Raw genomic sequence first — 21,680 nt, 5'->3', positions numbered from 1 at the left:
GATTCTGGAGACCCTCAGAAAGGTTAATAGATAGATTGGTAAACTACTTACTAACTGAAAAAAGGGAGGGAAAACCATGAAAGTATACTTCTGGAGAGTTGCCTTGGAACAACAAATCAAATCAAAAATTAAAACCAAGAAACAAAACATTTGAAAAATCAAAATTAAGGCTAAAAAAGCAAATAGAGTTCTAATAACCTTCCAACTGTAAGTCTGGCTGTCTCAAATTAGATTTCAGTTCAAGACTGACACATGTTTTTCCACTAACAATTTTTTTTTTTTCTTTTGGAAACCAAAGAAAGGCCAACTGGGCATTCCCCTCTACATTTAAATGTTCACCCAGCACATGAAAGCTGACGAATTCATGTAATGTGTTTTGTTTCCAGGGCAGGAAATTCCAAAGGGAAGGGAAAAATAATCAAACAAGTGGTTTTCAGATCTTTCCACCATTAACCCTAATCATGATTCCGATAGTTTGTAGATTTGGGCTAGTTTTCGCTCCTATGAAGTCCAAGGATTGGAGAGAGAAATTCAGAGAACTTCAGGCCTTGGCTATCTGTCCTCAGGAAAGGAGCCAGGATTCAAATTCATTACACTTTAAATCAAGAAATTTTACAGTTATCGGTAATACATGGTATGCTTCTCTAAATGTGGTAGCTATGGGGGAGAAAAAGATTCTCGGGCACATCACCTGGGTACCGGCAAGGCACTCCCTAAGGGCAGGAGATGACTCAGAGTTTCACAAAGAATAAACAACTGAGCCCTGCTTGGGACACAGCACATTCAGCAGAAAACCCAGTGGGTGCTCATCGCCCCTAACAATTTACTAATTAATCGGGTATCAGGTGTCTCACAGAAGAGTCAGGACTTCAGCCTTCAAAGGTTTTTAAGGAACGCAGGGCTCTCTGGGATGTGACAAGATAAACACTGGCAGGGGGTAGAGGTAGGTGGGTTTGTTGTGCAACAGGAGTGGCCAGGCCGTGGGAATCTATCATGCTATTCTAGAACGGGTAAGATCCCATTTGAAGACAGAAAACTGGGCAAAAGGCAACGTGCGCAACAACTTTTCCGGAAAAGCTGAAGGTGGCAATTGCCCGTGGGCATTGTATTAAAGGGAAAATGTCTATTTTAAGAAATGGATTAAAAACTACATAAGCAGTTTATAAACATCATCTTCGTCTTGCATTTCATAAAGCCAGGATTGCCATGAAAGCCAAGTTCAGAACACTTAAAATGCAGCTCAGTAAAGCCAGAGTGTTTCTTGGTTTGGATGATTATTATTTTAGAGGATAGTCTCATTTCTGCCTGACTACGTGTGTGTGTGTATGTGTGTGTGTGTGAGTTTAACACAGCAGGGTAGCCATCAGAAAGATGAGCATATTAGAGAAAGTGGTTCTTTCTGACAGAGGCTCCCCTTAGGAGCTTTTGTTCGGCATATAACTGAGCATTTGGGACAGAGATGAGCCCTTATAAATCGTGGATACAGAGATTAAATTTTCCGGCAGTGCCGTAGAAGCGGACATTGAACAAATGAGTGAAAGGGGGCAAGCCTGGCCCCTCCTGGTGAGACCCACATTTAAGTCCCATTTAAGGACGTGATCAACCAGTGTTTCATTTTAATACAGGAATCTGTTTGTTTGTTTCTTTTTTAAATGGACAGGTCCCTGAGCACCATAAAACAGACTTTGAAATTTCCATATTATTTAAAAGCCAGACTAGATTAAAACACTGTCCAATTTCTCCGAATAGTTTCATAGGTTTTCACACAAACCCTATATTTTCTTTCCTTGCAAATGGAAAACAATTTAGAGCATTGTTTCTCAAGATGAAGTACCTAACCCGTTGGCCGGGGGGATCCCCAGTGGGGATTCTATAAATCCACATGCCTGGGCTCCAGCTCAGGCTTACTGAATCGTAAACTCTAGGGGTGGGGCTCGGGGGATCTGCAGTTTTCAAAGCTGTTTGTGCGATTTTAATGCACAGTAAAGTTTGAGAACCACAAATTTAAAGGGCTTATGACCATTATCTTTACGGTATCACCTTGATCACTGTATGCTTGTTACATTAATTTCTAAATAGAAAAATCAGAAATATATAGAAATAAATTATGTGCAAAACATTCTAATTTGCCTTTTTAAAACATGGGATTTTTATGCATGTGTATTAACTCCAGGAAAGCATACGAGTAGCTGAGAACCAGAGGAATTGTATCCTGCTCAAAATAGGTCTCCTTCACTTTTCAAAGAGGAGGTTGGAACTTGGGTACCAATGTCTCCTTCTGACCCACCCAGCTTTGGGATTTTCAAATTGGCAAGATTTTTCTCTCAGATAAATTTGATGGAGTTTCCTATCCAGCTTATCAGTTAGGAAGATTATCAGAAAATGAAACATCAGGCAAATGAAGCAGGTCTAACAAGAAAGGAAAAACCATAAACCATGTTTACACAGAGAGGGTTCCTGGTGGGGACCTGGGTCATTGAATGAATGAGCTGCAGGGGGCCACACAAAGATGTCAGGTTTGGGATGAGAACGAAGATGAGGAGACACAAACAGGTGGAGAGGAGATTCGGTTCTTGAAAGAGAAGAGGAGGAGGAGGAGGAATCTGACACTAAAAAAGTGAAAGAGAAAAAAAAAAGGATAAAGGCAAAAAAAAAAGCTTTAGAGACACAAAGGAAAAAAATAAACTAGCTTTTAATATACTCACATAAGCTGCAAAGAAAATGAGGTCATGTAATACACAATCATTCCTCTACTGGACAATAGAATACAAGTGCTTTTCGAAGAAAACAAATTTGTTGTTTTTTCCACTGGTTATTTAATTGTTCTGCAACAACACCATGGAATAAAAATAACTCAGATTTACCTGGGCACAGACTCGGCAGCATGATCCGCTGAAAATAATACATCTTTAACCTACAATATCCAGGACATTCTAGAGGAGACCGTTTTTCAATTGGAAAGGTGTAGACCTTGGCTATTCCTAGATTTGTTTTTTATGAGAAGCATTTATATAAAGTTTACTTGGAAGTGAAGGTTTTCCTAGGTAGCGATACTGAGGTGTAACCATAGGTCATGGTCCCAGCATTGTGACAATGGAGGGCTAAGCTTTCTAAGCTGGTCTGTGGTCGGGTGCACAGGCTGAGCACTGTGGAAAGGAAGTTGTCACCGCCACTTTCATGCCTCACCAGCGGGGACACACTCAGTAACAGGGAGACCACCGCGGCCACAATGAAAAATTGTCCCAGACACAATGGACCAAACTTTCAAGGCGAAAGAATAATTTTGCTTTAGATAGGTGTCTGGCAATATCTACCAATGATTAAAGATAAATCTCCTTACTCCACATCCTGTTTTGTAGGCAAAAGGAAGAAAAAAAAATTTTTTTTCATCCTCTATTTAAGGAACTACCAACTTATTCCTAAGAAAAGACAATGATTCATAGCTTCAACGTTAAGACTGTCACTCTATCTAATTCCTCTTTTCTGTGGCTGGGACCTATTAGAGGTGGGGGGAGGGGAGCCAGAGGTGACAACGGGAGGGAAATCATGTTGTTTAGGGGGCTTTTTCAATTTGCCACATCCACTTAATGAAACCAATGCCTACTCTATTAGCCACAGTGGACTTGGCCAGTCCAAAGCTTCTAGACATGGGTTCCCCTTATGTTATTCCACAGATGTTCATATGGGCGATTTTGGAGGTGGAAAGCCATATCCTAGTTATTTAACCACTTCCCAAATTGATAATGCTGAGCCTGTACCTTATAATGACCCAGATGTATAATAATGACATGGTGCTTCTCTTTTTTAAAAGTTCTTATCTCTTTGACATATATACTGGAATTTTAGTATACAAAATATGATGTCTGGGGTATGCCTTAAAATACTGTATAAAAACGAAGTGTGGGACAGAAGTGATGGATGGAAAGGGAATACTAATCGTTGAAAGCTGGTCGTAGGTACGTGGGGATTCATTATATTGGTGCCTCTGTTTTGGTATATTTGAAAATTTTCCACAATAGAAAATTAAAAAAAAAACCCAAAAAACCAAAAGGAATGAAATTTTAGTTCTGGAACACAAAAACAAGTGACCAAGAGGGTCTGGGGCTTCACAAAGGATTCCACCTGCACCCTGGGTAATTGAGAATGGACAGGGTCATGGTGGTAGAGGTTCACCATGGCCTTGGCCAAGTCATTGTGGATGCCAGCACTGTGCGGCTTCGCTCGTGTTGGATGCCTGGGCCCTTTAAATGAGGGAATTCAGGAAAGGAGAGAGGCACCAGGTGCAGCACGGACCAATACTATCAGCGAGCTGTCACCTGCCAGGGCTGGGTCCTCTCACACCATAGCTGACCTCGGTCACTTTGTTTCGATTCGGGACCATTTTGACCTTGGATAAGTTCCTTTTCTCTTTTCCTCTAGAGCCCAGTTGCTTTCCTAAATGAGCAGTGCCATTCAAAATTGGCCAGCCTCCTCCCTCATGTGCACTGAAGACTGTGGCAAAGAGGAGGAAGATGGCTGAGGTCCCTCGGGACAGAGAAGCCCGGAGTGTAAAGTCTGCACCATGGAACGCTACATTGCCGTAAAGAACGTGGACATTTTCTGCAGGTGGGTATGGAGGGGTCTTCGGGACATGCTGTGAAGTGAAAAGTGCCAGGTGCTGGATGGTGTATCTACACAGTATTATGCTATTTTTCATGTAGGGGGGCATGGGAAATCATATCTATGATTATTTGCATGAAAAAAACACTGGAAGGGCAAGCATAGAGTTAATAAAAGTGGTTACCTTTAGGGAAAAACAAGATGGAGGCACAGGGATGGGAGCAAAACTTCTCTATGGCACCTTCTGAATCAAAACTCAGAATCTGTGGGTCGTTCACAAGTCAGGCCATCCACAAAGGTGAATGAATGAGAACGTGCTGGCCCTCTGCCTGCCCCGGAGCTGAACTATAGAAAACTGGGCTCTCTTAATCAAGATGGAGGCACCCTTTCCACTTTTAGGTGATTCTTCCTCATTTTTGTCTCTCTGATTTCAACTGTCATTTCAGAATGTTCTACCTTCATTTACAACCAGTCGGCATTGATAAGGCCTCCTAATATGGTCTTCCACATTTCTGATTCCCTGGCCTCTTGGGTAAGTAATCAGTGGTGTGCAAACCAACAACTGGGGGCTCTGAGAGCAGGGCCAGTGAACGATTGGAGGGATTCCTACAAGAATCATCCTGTAGGGATCATACAACAACAATAAAACGGTCAGTGGCCAGGCCTGGAGGCTGTGCCGTTCAGTTCTCCTGTTGTTCGAGGGCGTCTGGGTCAGCAACCCCACTCCGACCACCTGGGCTCCCAGAGTGAGGGACGGAGCAGACACGCAAACCCCAGTAGGGACAAGGGCGCAGCAACGCCCTGACTGCGCCACATACACACCTCCCCTGGATCCTACCGCATCTCAGAAGGCCGAACCTGGCCGGGGACGCTCTTGAAGTCTCTAGGGAAAATGTCCCACGGGGCAAAGGGAGAACAAATAAGGACCTCGCTTATGTTCCGCCACCATCTGCATTCAATGCGATGTGGCATTCAAGTCTTGGGACTTCAGGGGAAATTAAGGTCCAGGCCAGCTGGAAGGAAAGGGAGTCTGAATTTAGTAGGACTGTCCTCACGGGATCCTGAGGAGGGGGCGGAGGGGGCAGCCTCGGGCAGCCGCAGCAGCTGTTCTGAATCAGCCGAAACTGCTGCCAGTGCTACAGTGAGCTTCACCCCCTTCTCCCCGTGGTGTCCCAGCCTCACCCTGCAGTGGCTAGAGCCGACAGCCTCATCCTCCCTCGCCAGCAATGAGGGGGTTCGACAGGGTCTCTAGGAGGACTGCCGTGCTATTTAAAGCCAGAGGCTCCCCTCCCCAGGACTGCTGGTCAATGAATCAGGCCGCTGCAGGGGGTGGGTTTCTCTGTGGCTTTGTCGGTCTGCATTTTGAGCAGTGGCCGCCAGCCCTGCTGAACTGCACTGATCTGCAATTCGCGCTGCATCCAATACCCAACACTCTTAACCTGGGAGCCCGCGGGCCCTGGGATCATACTTCTGAAGCTGACTTTAACTTTGGTACAAGGGAACCTAGCCAAGGAAGGCAGTCTGCAGGCAGCTGTGAGCGTGGGCTTGGGCGAGTAGCACATCTGGCTTCTAGAGGTGGCATCTCTCCCATCCTGCCAGGGGCAAGATTTTTCAGGAGCATACCCCAGGGCTGCTCTCTGCCTTTCTCCAGAAGGGCTTGGGCAGGAGCTGGGACCTGTCACAAGGTCAGGAGAAGGACCTGGAGGCTCCTTTCATGAAGCCAGCCCAGAAAAGAGGAGGCATACCCAGATGGGGATGAAGTCTTACACAGGCCCTCTGCGGGGCACCGTGGCAGTGGACGGGGGATGAAGAAGCAACAGAACCAGCTTTCAAATGATGCTCTGGAACTACCTTTGAGGCTCGAAGCGGAGGGGAACTTCTTTATATCCTCCAAACCACCACTGAATAGTCGGTAGAACTATTAGAACTACTTGTTTGGAGTTTTGGAAATGACAGAGGTGTATTTACTCCTCTGTACTTGGGCAAATGTGGAAACGCAAATGACAAGGTATACACACTTGCTCGGGGGACAGGAGAATCAGAAGCTCAGAACCCACCTGTGTCCCTAAAGGGCCTTTTTGCTGGGGGCGGGGGGTGGGGTGGGGATGTTCCTATGGTCAACTGATTAAAAATCAAAACCTGATTTCAGAAAGATCTGAAACTTGGAGAGGGAGAAACAGAAAAGCAGAGGGGAAGCTTCATGGGGATGTGAACAATCTAATTTTAGTTTTGAATTCGAGGCTCTGAGAGCACGGGGACAAATAGAAAGATCGCAAAAAGCTGTGCCAGGCAGGCGCTACCGTGTCCCCCGTTGTGAACACACACTTGAAAAGACACTGGAGAAAATGCGCCTCGACTGAGTTTAAGCTCTTAGCGCGAGGAGCATTTCCGAGCCCCATCCCTGGCAGTCTTCATCCCACGCCACTCGCTGCTCCGGGCCAGCCCCACGCGCTCTCGGACACCGCTCCGTCCCCTCTGGTCTATTATTCTCACCTGTCTCGGGATCGCTGAAGTCTGGCAAAGTAATTGTGTTAAGCTGTCGTCTGTCAGCAATGGTTCTATCTAAGAGGCTGCTCCCACGTCCAGAATCACTGCAAAACACAGCTGCAGAGGTCAGTCCTTGGAAGGGGGACAGGGGAGAGACACAGAATCAACCATCGCCGACCCCTGACGTGCAGTAACACCTTTTGTGTATTTGGGACGCTCCTCAGCACCTCTCCGTCGCCTACAAGACATCCTGCGTCCTGGCTCGGCCTGGGCTGGGATCCCTTTCCATTCTCACTGTCACAAACACACTTAAACCACACCCACAGACCGTTGCTAATTTTAGCCTCTTTGGTGTCATTATAAGACACAAAACTGAAAACTTGAAGCCAGGTTCTCCGTCCGCCTTAGAATGGGGCACTGATTGGCCTTCTGCGTTGGAAGTCTTGGAGCTCATCAAGCCCATAAATACACCACCCTCGAATTGTCTTACAAATCAACGGTCTACAGCTAAGCCCTCACCGCCCAGGGAAGGCACCTGGGCATTTCTAGAAGACCCTTATGCCTAGGTCCCTCTCCAGACCAAATGCATCAATATTTCTGGGGTCGTCCACATTTTTCTGAGCTCCCCAGATGGTTCCAATGTGTAGATAGATTTGAGAACCCCCGGCTCCTACTTTTCTAAGGGCAATCACAGCTGTGGCGGCCTCCCTTGTGTCCCTATCTAATAGTCGTGAGATCACATAGGGAGCTGCTGGTCACTGGCACCCCCTGACATCCAGCTTGTCCAGTGATGAGAGGCTGGAGAAGGCTGGGCCTTGAGAACACACAGCATAGTTCGGGCACTCGCCTCCAGGCCTGCATGTTACCAGCTTCCTGCATTGAATCCCCCTCCCCAGTGCCCCCTACAGAGCAGGCTTGGCACCATGTGTTTGGCAAGTCACACGGGAGACCACCTGGGGCCTAAGTGGAAAGAAACACAGGTAGGGGACCTTAGCTCCTACAGACTCTCGTTTTGTTTTGTTCTAAGAAGTCTGTAAGCAAAAACAATTGCATTCTTCTTTTTTTCCTCTATCATGATATTCCATCCAAGAAGCTCCAAAAAGCAGCCCATCTATATCTTGAGGTTTGAGTCTATAACGCTTTTCTTTGAAGCTATTTTGTTTTGTCGATCTGGGGGCTCTAGGTGTGGTATTTTTTTTGTTAAGAAGTCCAAATTCTATAATAAAGGGACACAATATCCTTCCTGTATGCAGCTGTTGCTAAAAGTGGTACAAACAAGATTTGGTATGAAACTTAATATGGTTTGCAGGCTGTAATTTCCACGTCCAGTGATGTAGTTAGAGAAATCCACAGGAAACAGATGGAAACTTGCTTCAGTACAGACTATTTGTCAGCCTATACTTATTATATCATTGGATACACGTTTTTTGGAAACTGTTCTATTAATTATTTCCACAACTGTGAAACAATAACTGTCTCTGAGCAGAAGACAACATAAAAGTAGGTGCAAATGTTCATGAATCACATTACTGACTGCATATTTCTAACATCGGTCTGTTCATGCCTGTATTTTTAATATAAATATTCAAAAAATATTACAAAGAGTTATGATCTGAATATTGCAATGGCTCCCCACCTCGGAGCTTTTCAGAAGATGTCATCTCAAAATATAGTGATTTTTTTCATCGCCTTGGGGATTCTAGGACACACGGTAAGGTGCTAGACATTGCAGAGAAAGGATTCGCCTGGGTTTTTGATGGGTTTGCTTTGGCCATAAACCTCCAGGCTTTCCCAGCTCACCAAGTCTCATTGCCTGGGATTAGCTGCGATGTGTGCCGCTGGGTCCTGGAAGCCAGCCAGGGGTCTGGGATCTTACCTTCTATCTGTCCCTAACAAGTAGGTCACTCTGGTCCTACTCTCCCTGTGCCTCAGGGTCTTCCCTGTCAGGTGAAGATAAGGATTGTTTTCCCGCATACAGCGGCATGAGGCTGAACTGAGGTCATGTGGACAGCGCATTCAGAAGATTTATAACTTTCAGGTACACTCCATGCATCATTATAAATACATATACCCACAAACATGCACCCGAGGTGAATGTGGCTGGCTGATTTCTGAGGACCACTTATTCCTAGCCTTCTAGTACAATGGCAGGTGCGGGGAAGCGGAGTTAAGGGCCTCCTACTCTCAATGTTAGAAACTGCTGCTAAAACCCAAATCTTAACTTGTGAGCCTTCCCCACTGTTGTAATGACACAGGATCAACTTCCCCTCCACCAGCTGAGAGACTATGGGCTGTCACATTCCTTCTTTCTTCCTCAGAGTTCCTTTTGAAAACCGTGCATAAGCAACAATTCACTCTTCAAAACGGAGATGCTCGTTTCCGCTCTGAACGCTGTGACTGACTGAGAATTGTGCTGGTTGCTTGAAGCGAGTTTTAGTTCTACATTTATAGGGTGTGGAGTCTTAACCAATCGAGATTTGCCTTTGCAATGACCCCTGGGATATGGAGGAAAAGGCAAAGGGAGGCCCTGGCCACCCCTTGAGTCTCCTTACCTCTCTCACTCTGGCCAGTCCCTCTCACAAGAGCCTTCCTCTCTCCCTGGGGGACCCTGCTTGGGCCCCTGCCGTGGACCACCCACTCCCGCCTCACTACCAGTGGCCTCACGTCCTGTGCCTGGCCCGGAGGCTGCTGGGGGCCCCCCTCAAGGAGGACGGCAGGAAGGGAAGAACCATTCCTGGTCAATGGTGCTAGTGGAGGGTTTAGGCGGAGGACACTGGCAGGAGCCCCAAATCCACGGTATGTAAGCTGTGGATATCCACACAGGTAGACGCACGCATGCAGGTGACTTCTGCTCCCCGTCAGGACTGAACATTTAGAGTACATTCTAGTGATGGTTACAGCTATACTGGAAACTGGAAGCTTCTCCTGGAAATCCTCCACCTCCCACAGCCCGCAGAGGCTGTTAAACACAAGAGGAAAGCTGGTGGTGGGCTCTGAGTGAGAGCCCGGGGGTCTTTGTGGCGACCCGGCCTCCTACCGGCTTCTGAACTAGCGCCTGGCACAGTATTTACTGGATGGAAGAGAGGGGCCTGGGATGGGAAGCCAGAGCGGGGCGGGTGGGAGAGGAGGAAATGCCTGTTTTTCTCCAGGCCCCTCCCGGCTGGCTAACTAGAGTCAAGGCAAGCTCCCAATATCCCTGACCCTCAATTCTCGTCAGTAAAATGTGTATGAAAGAACATGACATTTGCCTGCTTTATGGGGCTGCTTGGAAGATGGAACGAGAGCACGCTCTGTAAAAAGAAAAGCTTCCCCAAAATGCTGGTGACTATTAATTAGTACCGGATGGGGTTTCCAGCTTCCCACTGAGGTTAGAGTAAAGAAAACTTTTTTTTTTTTTTTCTAAATAAAAACTTTAAGTGCGATTTGCAAGTAAGCGATTGAAATAGGACTGGGGAAGAAAACATTTTCTTCCAATGACATGGCTCCGCGATGGAGATGGTCCACGTGGCAGGGGTGAGGGGGATGGGAAAGAAGTGGTTAACAATGAAAAATAAAAATAAAGGAAAGGAAGTTGGCTGCGACTTGGAGAGGCAGTGTGCATGGTGCAGGGAGCACTGATGTCAGCTCAGACCTGGGCCTGAATCAGAGCTCTAGTGCTTATTTAATCGGGAAAATTTAGGCAAGTTATTCAGCCTTGTTTATTCTCTATAAAATGGAAAGAAGAGTCTCGATCTCACGAGGCTGATGCAGGGGCTGAAGATGAGGCACACACGGATGGCCCAGGGAAGGGTGCTGTCATCCCCAGCTGAAACGCTGACTGTCCATTCCAGGAGGCTGCCAGAACCTTCTGGTGAGGCCCTGGTCACCAGTCCCGCCGTTCTGAGCGGCTGAGCCAATGGGCACGAGGATTGAAGGGACTTGCTCCTTCACTGAGAGAGAGGAGATGAAACAAGAGACAGCTTTCTCTCCTAAAGGCAAGTAAAACTGCAGACCCAGCAAATAAATCCAGGCTTCTGAAATGACACACACCTTTGCCAAATGTATACTCGAGAGAACGCCACCCACCATTTTGCTCATAGCAGAGATGCATTCTCAGCCTGCAGGTGGAACGCTCTTTGCAAGTTGTCTAAGGCTCGGTTCAGCAACTAGCTCAGTGTGATCTTCCTTCAAGCAAAGATCAAGAGGGAACAAGTTGCAGGGAACAGGAAAGCTCGGTCTCTTCTCCACATGGCCTGTTACTGCTCCTATCTCCCTCTGTGCCTCATCATCTCACCGAGGTAGGGGCCTGGGCCAGCCCCAGGGTGGAGCTGGGAGGGGGTGGGGGATGGTGGGGAGCCCTGGCAGGCGGAGCAGAAGCCCCTCCACGAGTGAGCACGCTCAGAAACAAGGGCGCCCCGACTCAGGGAGTCAGCGTGGACCTTCTCTGGGGAGAAACCAACCACCTGCCAAGATGCTCTCTGCCCAGTTTTTATTGCACTTTTTTTTTTTTTAAGCAGGGATGCTTCTCATGCACTTGTTCATGCGATTCTACCCTCTTCTAGAACCATGCGTGACCTTATCATGGACTCGAGGCTGCTGGACCCAGAACTGCCCTTATCTGGAGGACAAGGAAGGATGCCATCCCTTGTCAAGACGCAGCCCTCCCCTCTTCATGCTTCATTCTTCTGCTGGGGTCATGTCTAACCCAACCATACTGGGGAGGATGTCTAAGTTTGCACAATGGTAAGGCCTACAGGAGCAACATTTATTTATATCCCAGAGAAAATAATAAAGTTAAAAAAAACAATCAGGAAGCTCCTTACTAAGGGGCTGCTCAATTACCACCCCTCTCCCCCTCCCCCAAGGCTTTGGGAGTCGCTGGAAGGAGCAGTTTCCCAAACCCATGATGGGTCCTCCTCCACCCACCCCCACACCCCCTCCAGACTCTGCGCCTGGAGCCAGGGTTCCTCCCTGCTCTGGCCCTGCAAGATCCTTCAGGAAACGGAGGAAGTATGGACACAGCCCAGGCATTTGGTTAAGTATTTTTAAAAAGCTTTCCAATTCTGCTATTTTTTTTCTCCTCACATTCAATATTCTTGGTTGCTAAGTGGGAGGAAATGTGGGGAGGTGGGAGAGGTGTGGAGAACGGAGGGAAAATTGGCAACATGAAGGCTGATGGGTTTATTTTCTCATTTCGAACGGGGGTACGGGCAAAGGAATGCTCCAGGACGGAAGCAACCAGCCTGGGGAGGATCTCCTGTTAGCGGCGCTTCTGGCCAAGACTCTTCCCTAAATCCTGCTGCTTCTGAGAGGCCGGGAGTGGGGGGCTTTTCGGGAACATAACATGGGCCTTTTCTATTTCTGCTTACAGACTTAGAAAAGTAGGATTCTTTAAAAATTAAAATGATCTTTATTTTCAGAACATATCTGCAAAAGGGAAGAGGCCAGTTTCAGGATTATCTTTTCACCGAGAGGAAGATGGAGCATGGGGCGGTCACGTGCCACAGGCCGTGGCTGTGATAGGGATTCTTGGCTAATTCTCGTGACCCCAGCTTTGCAAGGGGCACGGGGCTGGCCAGCGTGAGCCCCCTCCCTTCCAGCTGCACTGCCCACAAGGCCCTGTGGTCACAACTCTGCCGAATGTCAGTTCCCTAACACGGAGGGCCCTGATTTTGACTATTTTTTTTTTTTAAAGATTTTATTTACTTATTTGACAGAGAGAGAGCACAAGGAGGCAGAGTGGTAGACAGAGGGAGAAGGAGAAGCAGGCTCCCCGCCGAGCAGGGAGCCCGATGTGGGGCTCGATCCCAGGACCCTGGGATCATGACCTGAGCCGAAGGCAGACGCTTAACGACTGAGCCACCCAGGCGCCCCTGATTTTGACTATTTTAACTACAGAAATAAAATCCCACATGGAACCCCTCCTGCCCTCTGCTGCTTCCCTAACGCCCATCCCACCTTTCCTCTCCCCGGGCCCTGCACATCACGGCCACCAGCCTGTCGCCTCCTGGGGGGCTGTATGGGGCAAGTGACATCCTTCGTTAGTACACATTTACGACTTGACTTGGAATATTTTTAGGCTCCTGACTTTTAAGAGCCTTGTGTGGGCTGTCCGTGCCTCTTGCTATGAGCTTGAAAAATGTTCCAAGTGTATGAGTAGTTGTCTGAATGCACTTGAATTATTAGGTCCCTTTTCGTTAAATGACTTCCTTCCAAGGGCAGGACACACTTAGTAATTTAAACAGACGCCAGGAAAAATTGACCAGACTTGAAAATGGGCACAACAGGTTACTGGGTGTCTTTCAGTGGCGAGTTGGGGGTTAACTAGGGGGACTTTCCCCGATTATCTGCCTCGGTTGGGTGGGCACCCCTGACTGACTCCGACTGATTAAGGTCATTTTACTGTTGTTCTGCAGGCGAATGAGATACAACTGATTTCCACCCTGTAAAAAGACAACCCCAAACCATATATTTCATTGTCCTATAGGATACTGTTTTTGCATTTCTCTGCAAATTCGTTTCCGTTTATCTATCTTTCAAATTCTTCTCTGAATGAGTCTTAACATTTTACTGGTTCCCCCGTTAGTTAATGAGGTAAATAAAACCTCTGATACATGCTTATTTTATATCTGTTTGTGTCATGATTTTAACTGTTTGAAAATTATACTTTATCATGCCCATAGTGATTTCTACTCTCCTTAGTAGGACATGGCCTGCTGTCTCTGCAGGTCTTTTAAATACTACTCTAAGACCCCCCCAGTCTGGAGTATGTAATTGACTACTCGATCCATAAATTACCAGAAAGACGGTGAGACTTGTCTAAGAACTTAAATGAATGGCTGGTTGAGAGAAATCAGGTGGTGATCAATCGGTCACTGGGCCTTGTGGGTCACCATGGCAGCAACAGGAAAAGAAACTCCCGATCTGGGGGCTTCATCAGCCACTGGAAGAAAAGCCCCTGACAATGGAGTGTGTATGGTTCCACCACTATTATCTGCTGCTCACGAGGACCTGGAGGTGCACAGGGCAGCAGGGGTCATGCCTGCGTGCTAACCGCCCATCAGAGATGGCCCCGGGAGGCGGGGACCCATGCAAAAACCACGCAAAACAGGCACTGCTGGCCTCTTACCTGGGATTGGTTAGGTTGTAGCAGGATTTCCATATTTGTAACATGTGCTTACAAGTGAGGAGCGCCTCATCCGGGCCCCGGCAGAGTGACTCCAACTTCACTTTGGAAAACAGTAGTCTATGATGGGGAGACAAAGGGAGAAAAAAACACAGCTCAAGCCAGAGAGTCCCCACCAGAACCACCCATGGGGCCTGGCTTAGACCCGGAAGCGACGGCACTCATTCTAGAATGGGGTGGGCAAAGGCTTGATCCGAGGGAAGCAGGGGCAGCAAGGGCCAAAGGTTCCAGAACTCCCAGTTCAATATATGGCTTTGTAGATTGAAGGCAAATGCAGGTGCACCCAATGTGACCATTTGTGATTAGGTTAAATGCATCAGAGTGGCTAATTTTGTTGAGAACGCAGGAATTTTATTAAGAGCTTGCTTTTTAAAACAAAACCAATTTATTTGCAAAACTTCAAAAATTCATTAAAAGCAAATCTTGATTTATTTACAGATTTACACAGGAGACGTGACTCAGTTGATATAAATGATCTACAAATCCCCTTCCACCAAGATCCTCATCATGTGAAGGTGAATAAGTCTTGTGAGCTTTGAAAAGGCACATAAAGAAGAGGGCATCTGGTCAGGCTCTCTCCTCAGATCTTCCCAGCCCCGCTACTGAAGGGCTAGGACTTCACCAGCTCACTCCATAATCACCAACTATTCCTTTCTTATTTTTGTTACCACCAATGGCTTTACCCTCTGCCCAGACCTTCTGTGAGCTAAGCTTAGACCCTTCTCTCTTTCTCGGCCTCTTGGTTATCCCATTTCCAAAGTCTACTTACGCCTTCCTGAAGACATCAGCTCCCCTAGTCCCTGAGCTCATTAGTACTATCCTTGTGAAGCCCCAGCATGAGCCCAGATACCTTTCTGGTGGTCTTCCTGTTCCCCCAAGTTGCCCAGCTCTAAGAAACTCTTTATGAAGATCTCTAAAATCATTTTCAGTCCAAGCTCAAGAAACTACAGTGATTCCCTACTGCTTGTAATAATAAGTCAAAATTCCTTATTGAGTCCTCGAAGGCACCCTGCCCACTGGCCACTCCTGTTTCGCCACCCCATTCTGTGCCATGAATCCCTCTGGACCCTTCACTCCTACCAATATAATTTATTGGCCAAAGGCCAGGTTTCTTTCCTAAGTCTATGAATATACATGCCGTGTCCTCAGTTTTATTTTTTTTTAAGATTTTATTTATTTATTTGACAGAGAGACACAGCGAGTGAGGGAACACAAGCAAGGGGAGTGGGAGAGGGAGAAGCAGGCTTCCCGCCGAGCAGAGAGCCTGACATGGGGCTCGATCCCAGGACCCTGGGATCATGACCTGAGCCGAAGGCAGACGCTTAACGACTGAGCCACCCAGGTGCCCCGTGTCCTCAGTTTTAATCTGTATGAATCTACTGCTCTCCTTAATTCTTCCTAAATTCTAAACCCAGCTACAACCCCACCTCCTCAAACAATACCATGCTTACGTCTCTGTCTATTCTACTCTCTATCACATTAGCTGGTATTTGCTGTTAATGATAATACAGAGAAGAAAGAAATGGGGGAAGCTCCTGTCTATTAAAGACCTTCTCTGTGCCAGGCTCTGTGTTTGGCACTCCACAAACACAACCAAGGTGATCTTTGTAATAACCCTTCTTGGTGTGTGGTATTTATCCCCCTTCCATAAAAGAACATCAACCTCTCATTTCCACAGTGCCTAGGATTGCGCTCTGCGGCCACACTGGCTCATTGACTAGTTTCTCTACAAACCACAGAAGACTAAGAAATGTATTTCCAGTAACAAGAGAATTCCTCAACCATGCATGATGTAATGGCCTCATTTGAAGGCATTTTGGAGGAAGAAAGTCTCTTTTTTCTCAGTGGGAGAGGGAAAGGGGGTGGTCCAAATGCATCACTGCCCAAGCTCTGCAATGGTTTAGTACCACCCCCTCCCTCCAAATGGAACACAAGATGCCCAAGGGGCTGCTGGGGGCTCTTGGAGGGTTCGGGGTTGCAGCCTCCTTGAGCATGGGTCTGCGGACAGGGATGTAGCCTCTGATCTACAAGCAGGTGGGATAAAGGGTGAGGCCAAATGTGAGAACAGGGCTCGACATCTGCTCAAGAACATTTCAAGAAGTGGAAGTTCCCTGAGGTGTTTCTCAGGAGCCAGGTGCCAACTCTTGGTGATGTCTTCACCAGTCCAGAAAGTGATGGGAGCCTTTTTCCACCAGAATCTCCCACCAAACTTGGGTCAACTGGGAGATGCGTTACAAAGGGTCACCTTTTAGCATTTGGAAGAGACCTATTCAGACGCCAGAGACCCTCCTGGGTCTGGCTGCCAAGCAATTTTGGCCAAGGGAGACCCCACCTAGGACCGTGGTGATGTTCTCCGGGAGGCACGCTGAGCTCTTCTGGCTTAGCCAAGCTTGGAGCTTGCCCGCCCTGGGGAGGGGTGAGGCCGTGGGGAAGGCTGCCCTGCATGCGGTGGCAGTGTGGCTCCACCTGTCCAGTTGTCCCTTAACCGCACCCAAACTACAAAACGCCAGAGCTCGTCTCTAAGCCTCAACTTGGGGGCACGGTTGCATGCAAGGCTTCTTGGCTGGAAAAAGAACTTCTAATTAACATGAAATAACAGCCTTCAAACACTTGACTCAGGATGTGGAGTTGAAAAGGTGTGGGCTGAATTTAAGAGAACCAGACAGGAAGAACAATAGTAGAAGTGCTGAGCACGGGCGCCTGGGTGGCTCAGTTGGTTGGGCGACTGCCTTCGGCTCAGGTCATGATCCTGGAGTCCCGGGATCGAGTCCTGCATCGGGCTCCCTGCTCAGCGGGGAGCCTGCTTCTCCCTCTGAGCCTCCCCACTCTCATGTACTCTCTCTCTCTCTCTCTCATTCTCGCTCTCTCAAGTGAATAAATAAATCTTTAAAAAAAAGAAGTGCTGAGCACAAATGATGGGAAAGGCACCTGGAAGTGAAGCAGGAGGAACAGCATGAGAGAGACAAGCAGAGAGAAGGAGCTAGAAAACACGGGCAGGGCAGCAAAAGCAAAGCCTGGCCGCTGCTGTCGGGTATGTCCCAGACGATGGGCAGAACGCCCTGACACACCGAACCCTGGTTTTCCCTCGGACGCACAAATACAAGCAGGAGAAGAGGAACCGCCGCCGACAGACTGCTCCTTCTCACCACGTCCCCAGTCCTCGGCTTGGCTACGGGCAGAGAACAATCCCGAAAACAGGACAAGTGCTGTTTGTCATCATATTTGCCGAACCCTGCTCACACATTTCAAGACTGTTCGAAAACATCTGGCTCGGTGTATGCTGCATTAGCACAGAAATGAAGAGAATGCAAACAATGCCTGGCATTGGTGTGCTGCAGCGGATGGCCAAAGATATTAGAGATTCAACCTACTGAGGAAACCCTGAGGACAAAATGAGAAGTCATGAAAAAGGGGGCGCCTGGGTGGCTCAGTTGGTGAAGCGTCTGCCTTCGGCTCAGGTCCTGATCTCAGGGTCCTGGGATTGAGCCCCGCATCGGGCTCCCAGCTCAGCAGGGGGTCTGCTTCTCCCTCTCCCGCTGCCCCTCCCCACCGCTCCTGCGCTCTCCCTCTCTCTCAAATAAATAAATAAAATCTTAAAAAAAAAAAAAAGTCATGACAAAGCCTGGGACAAACCAACATCAACTACATTCCTGCATGCGGAACTGCCAACCTGGCAGAGCAGAAGGAAGGGACCACAGGCTGAGATGTCTGCCGGCCACATTAGCCGAGTCCCACTGTGAATTAAGTAAGGTGCTTCTCTTGGTAAGAAGTCACATGCTGGGAAACTGGTCTATTCCTACCCCCTACATCTGGCTAATTACAATAATTTTGGTTCAGGGACTCACTGAAACAGGAAATTAATGAAGAAGAGAAGCAGCTTGCTGATAGGTGAATCTGACTATGTTTACTGATAGCCCAAATCTAGCATCTCACACAATGCTGTTCCTGACCTGGCTCCTGCCCAAATGCTTAGCCTCGGTCTGCTCACTGCCATCGTGTACATCTCTCATTCTAGCCATGATCGACTTCTCCATGTCACTCTCCTTCATGAGCCCGGGCCTTTGCACATGCTATTATTCTTTCTGTCTGGAATGCCTTTTCCATCCATTTCTGCTTTTTTAGCATCTACTCATCTTTCAGGTCAAAGAGCTCCTCCTCCCCCCAACCCCCCACCACAGTAAAGCCAACCTTAGGTACTAGGAGCTAAAGCTCCCAAATGGAAATGCAATTCCAGAAAACACGAAAATACGAGAGCTCTCAACTGCAGAATAATAAGCTACAGGCCAGGAAACTTCTGCTTTCAAGACAAGCAAAATAAGAACAAGATCTGCTGCCAGATACGTTAAATATTTACCCACTGATTCTTACACCGACCGTGCAGGTTAGGTTGAGAGTAATTTGCCTGAGTTCACACTGCCAGTCACGGGTAGACCAGAACTGCAAACCCAGATCCACTGAACAACAAACACAGGAGAGTGACCTAAAATATTCTAACCGCACTCCTGACATTAATGAGGACAGACAGCATTTTCTAATCCATTGCCAAATACTTAAGACCCTATGATGTGCAAAGACCTGTTACTGTGTGGGTTAAAAGTGGGTATAAAATATAGTCCCTTGCCCTCAAAGAACTTAGAGTCCAAGCAGAAGAAAAGATCTGGCCATGAACATGAGGCAGGATTCCCGGTTTAGGGACAGATTATGGCCCTGGAACCCGAGTGGGGCCACAGGAAGATGGGGGTTGCGCTTCTGGGGGATTGTTCCTAGGATACACCACATGTGCTTCTTCAAAAAACGATCCCATCGACCTGTGCCTTTTGTGACTTGCTTCTTTCACCCCAAAGTCCGGTGCGTGTAAAATTCTAGTCATTTGAAGGACTCAGTTAATCAAGGTTTTACTTTCCATTAAACCCAAGAGAAATGATATTTTACCCTATTTTTGGAATTTCTTACGACTCCCAAGATACCTCTTGAAATAAGCCCAGCTGCGTTTGGCTTGGTGTAGAATTTAGAAAGAAGGTCCACGCCCTGGGACATGTGGCATTGACTTGTCCTCGGCACCTTAGGGAATGTCTCAAAGTGGCACTTTATCAAGGCCAGGTTTAATGTCTGATGATCATCCCCAGAAAGACTTTCCTGACCCCCTGGAAACTGCCCTAACCACTAGACCCTCACCTCTAGAGTAACACTCCAGTTGAACTTTATCCTGCCGGACCCCAGAGGCCACTCCTTGAGTTCACTGTAGACCCTCACTTCTCCCCGCTGAGCTCATGGTGCTGCATCTACCTCCTGGAAGTCCTCTCCTCAGGGCCCCTCCCATGCCCAACTGTGACAACCCCACAGTCTGACATCTTCCATGACCCCCAGCCTCAGGCAGAAAGCTATTTCCTTCCTCACCTCATATGTATAAAATGTTTTTTATAATCTGTTAAAATGCTGTATTTGTATAGTTGACCACCTATATGTCAATGTACCTGATAATGAATTCAAAATTGTTCATCCTTTTGCCAATCATTTTATTATTTATTTATTTTTTTTTAAAAAGATTTTATTTATTCATGTGAGACAGAGATACAGAGAGAGACAGAGAGAGGGAGCATGAGCAGGGGGAGAGGGAGAGGCAGACTCCCCTCTGAGCTGGGAGCCTGACCCGGGGCTCAATCCGAGGACCCTGGGATCATGACCTGAGCCGAAGGCAGACGTTTAACCATCTGAGCCACCCAGGCGCCCCTTGTCAATCATTTTAAAAGTGCCTACTATGCCCCTGAGGCTACTAAGGGGAATCAGACATGGTATCTTCCCTCATGGTCTAGTGTTTTGTACACATGATATGTGATGAACGGACATACAGACAAAATTCCGGTAGCAGCACAAAAAGGAGGAGACTCTGCCTGGGGGTCATGGAAGACCACAGAGAAGAAGTGGGACCCTCACGGGGGGTCGGGGGGGGCACTGGGGAGGCGCCTTTCAGGCAGGCAGATGGACATCTCAAGCATAGGCAGGGAGGTGTGAGCGTCCACAATATGTTCAGGAGTGGTGTCTGGAATCTGGGATATATAAGGCTGGGGCCTGAGATAAAGGTAAAAGGGCCTTTCTTTCTTCCTTCTTCTTTTTTTTTTTTTTCAGAGAGGGCAGTGGGGAGAGGCAGAGGGAGAGGGAGAAAGAGAGAATCTTAAGCAGGCTCCACGCCCAGCATGGAGCCCGACATGGAGCTCAATCTCACGACCCTGAGATCATGACCTGAGCCAAAATCAAGAGTCAGACGCTTAGGCCACTGAGCCACCCAGGCACCCCAAGGGTAGATATTTCTAAATTCTGAAATTTAATATGCTTTACAAAGCTTTCTGGTGAAGAACTCTCAATGACAGTAAATGAGAAAAGTTTAGAGAAATACTAAATTAATGATTCCCTCCAACTTTATCTGGCAGTATAAAAAAATGCGCTCATTAAGTGCATCAAGGAGGAAACATGCATATTAATACACAAAACCCACACTAATTAGCCGATTTGTAAATGCTGTATTCAAGGCAGCTGATTCAGAATGAAAATCACGGGAACCTTGAACATTTGGTATTTTGTGCTGGCCTGTGTTTGAACGCTCTTGGGCTTAGCATGCTCTTTGTTTATCTGCTGAATGTAGGCAGGGATGCAAAACAGCTGTGAAGAAAAGCACGTGGTATCTGCCCAAGTGAGGCAATGGCCATGGGGGCCTTGAATACCATCCCCATCTCTCACTTCCAGGGAGCCTGACTCAGGAGCTGAGGTGGGTCTGGCTGCCAAACACCTGAAAGAAAGTGTGAATCTGTCACCAGGTCAAAGAAATAGGTCGGGCAGAGGGGGCCGGGGGGTGCAGGTATGTTGAAAGGAAATTTTGAATTGAGAAGATGGTTGGCAGCCACAGATCAGAACGGTAAGAGAAATCAAAGAGATGTGCCAAAAGCATGTGATGACGAGGGGAAGACAGATGGAAATTTGAAGCCAGATGAGTCAGCTGGGAACAAAGTCTCAAAGAATCCAGAAGCAAGCAGCCCGTTGCTGGTCAGGCAGAGGAAATGTTACCAAATAAATCGAACCAACCCCTCAGAGCCGAATGAGGGGTTTCTTCCGGGTTCCAGTGTGGCTTTCAAGAAGGAAATCTAACTCAGTGTTATTGTCACCAACATTTCTGATGGCCTACTGTGTGCTGGTCTTGGAGCCTCTCCTGGCTGGTCTTCAAAGCAATCCAATCCCAGATGGTGGTGTTCTTGGCAAAAAAGCAGCCTCTGATCCTGGGCTGAGTCACTGTTGCTGAAAATCCATACTGTGCCTGGCGTGTGAGCCGCTGAGGCTGACACAGTTCAGCAGGGCCCCCTTCCCACCAGAGGGGACAATGATGATGCTGGGTTTACAGCTATGCCAGCCCCAGAGCCGTGCCCTCAAACCCTGCTGA

General features: G+C 47.6%; 1 protein-coding gene and 3 long non-coding RNA genes across 4 annotated transcripts in view; 2 read left to right on the top strand and 2 right to left on the bottom strand.

Moving 5' to 3' along the window:
* TTC7B (tetratricopeptide repeat domain 7B) overlaps positions 1-21,680 on the bottom strand; it is a 219,442-nt gene that overhangs the window by 52,524 nt on the left and 145,238 nt on the right. The window contains exons 14-15 of the mRNA XM_081829739.1: positions 14,195-14,311; positions 7,093-7,190 (exon numbers count right to left, since the gene is read on the bottom strand). Of these exons, the coding sequence (XP_081685865.1) occupies positions 7,093-7,190; positions 14,195-14,311 (215 nt within the window). The remainder of the gene's footprint in view (positions 1-7,092; positions 7,191-14,194; positions 14,312-21,680) is intronic.
* Positions 8,297-11,204, bottom strand: LOC145723374 (uncharacterized). Its single transcript, XR_014148317.1, has 2 exons — positions 11,116-11,204; positions 8,297-11,015 (listed from the first exon to the last, which is right to left on the bottom strand). It is a non-coding gene; the product is annotated as an uncharacterized LOC145723374 (long non-coding RNA).
* LOC115944649 (uncharacterized) lies at positions 11,272-12,268 on the top strand. Its single transcript, XR_004079177.2, has 3 exons — positions 11,272-11,363; positions 11,628-11,808; positions 11,931-12,268. It is a non-coding gene; the product is annotated as an uncharacterized LOC115944649 (long non-coding RNA).
* The window catches only part of LOC145723373 (uncharacterized), a 14,440-nt gene continuing 7,345 nt past the window's right edge, over positions 14,586-21,680 (top strand). Inside the window, exon 1 of the long non-coding RNA XR_014148316.1 lies at positions 14,586-14,766. This is a non-coding gene — a long non-coding RNA (uncharacterized LOC145723373). The remainder of the gene's footprint in view (positions 14,767-21,680) is intronic.

This window comes from Leptonychotes weddellii, chromosome 9 (assembly GCF_054177405.1).
Source record: "Leptonychotes weddellii isolate Sample4059 chromosome 9, ASM5417740v2, whole genome shotgun sequence".
Taxonomy (NCBI): Eukaryota; Metazoa; Chordata; class Mammalia; order Carnivora; family Phocidae; genus Leptonychotes; species Leptonychotes weddellii.
Note: the sequence above shows the minus strand (reverse complement) of the source record. Positions and strands in the feature narration are given on the sequence as shown.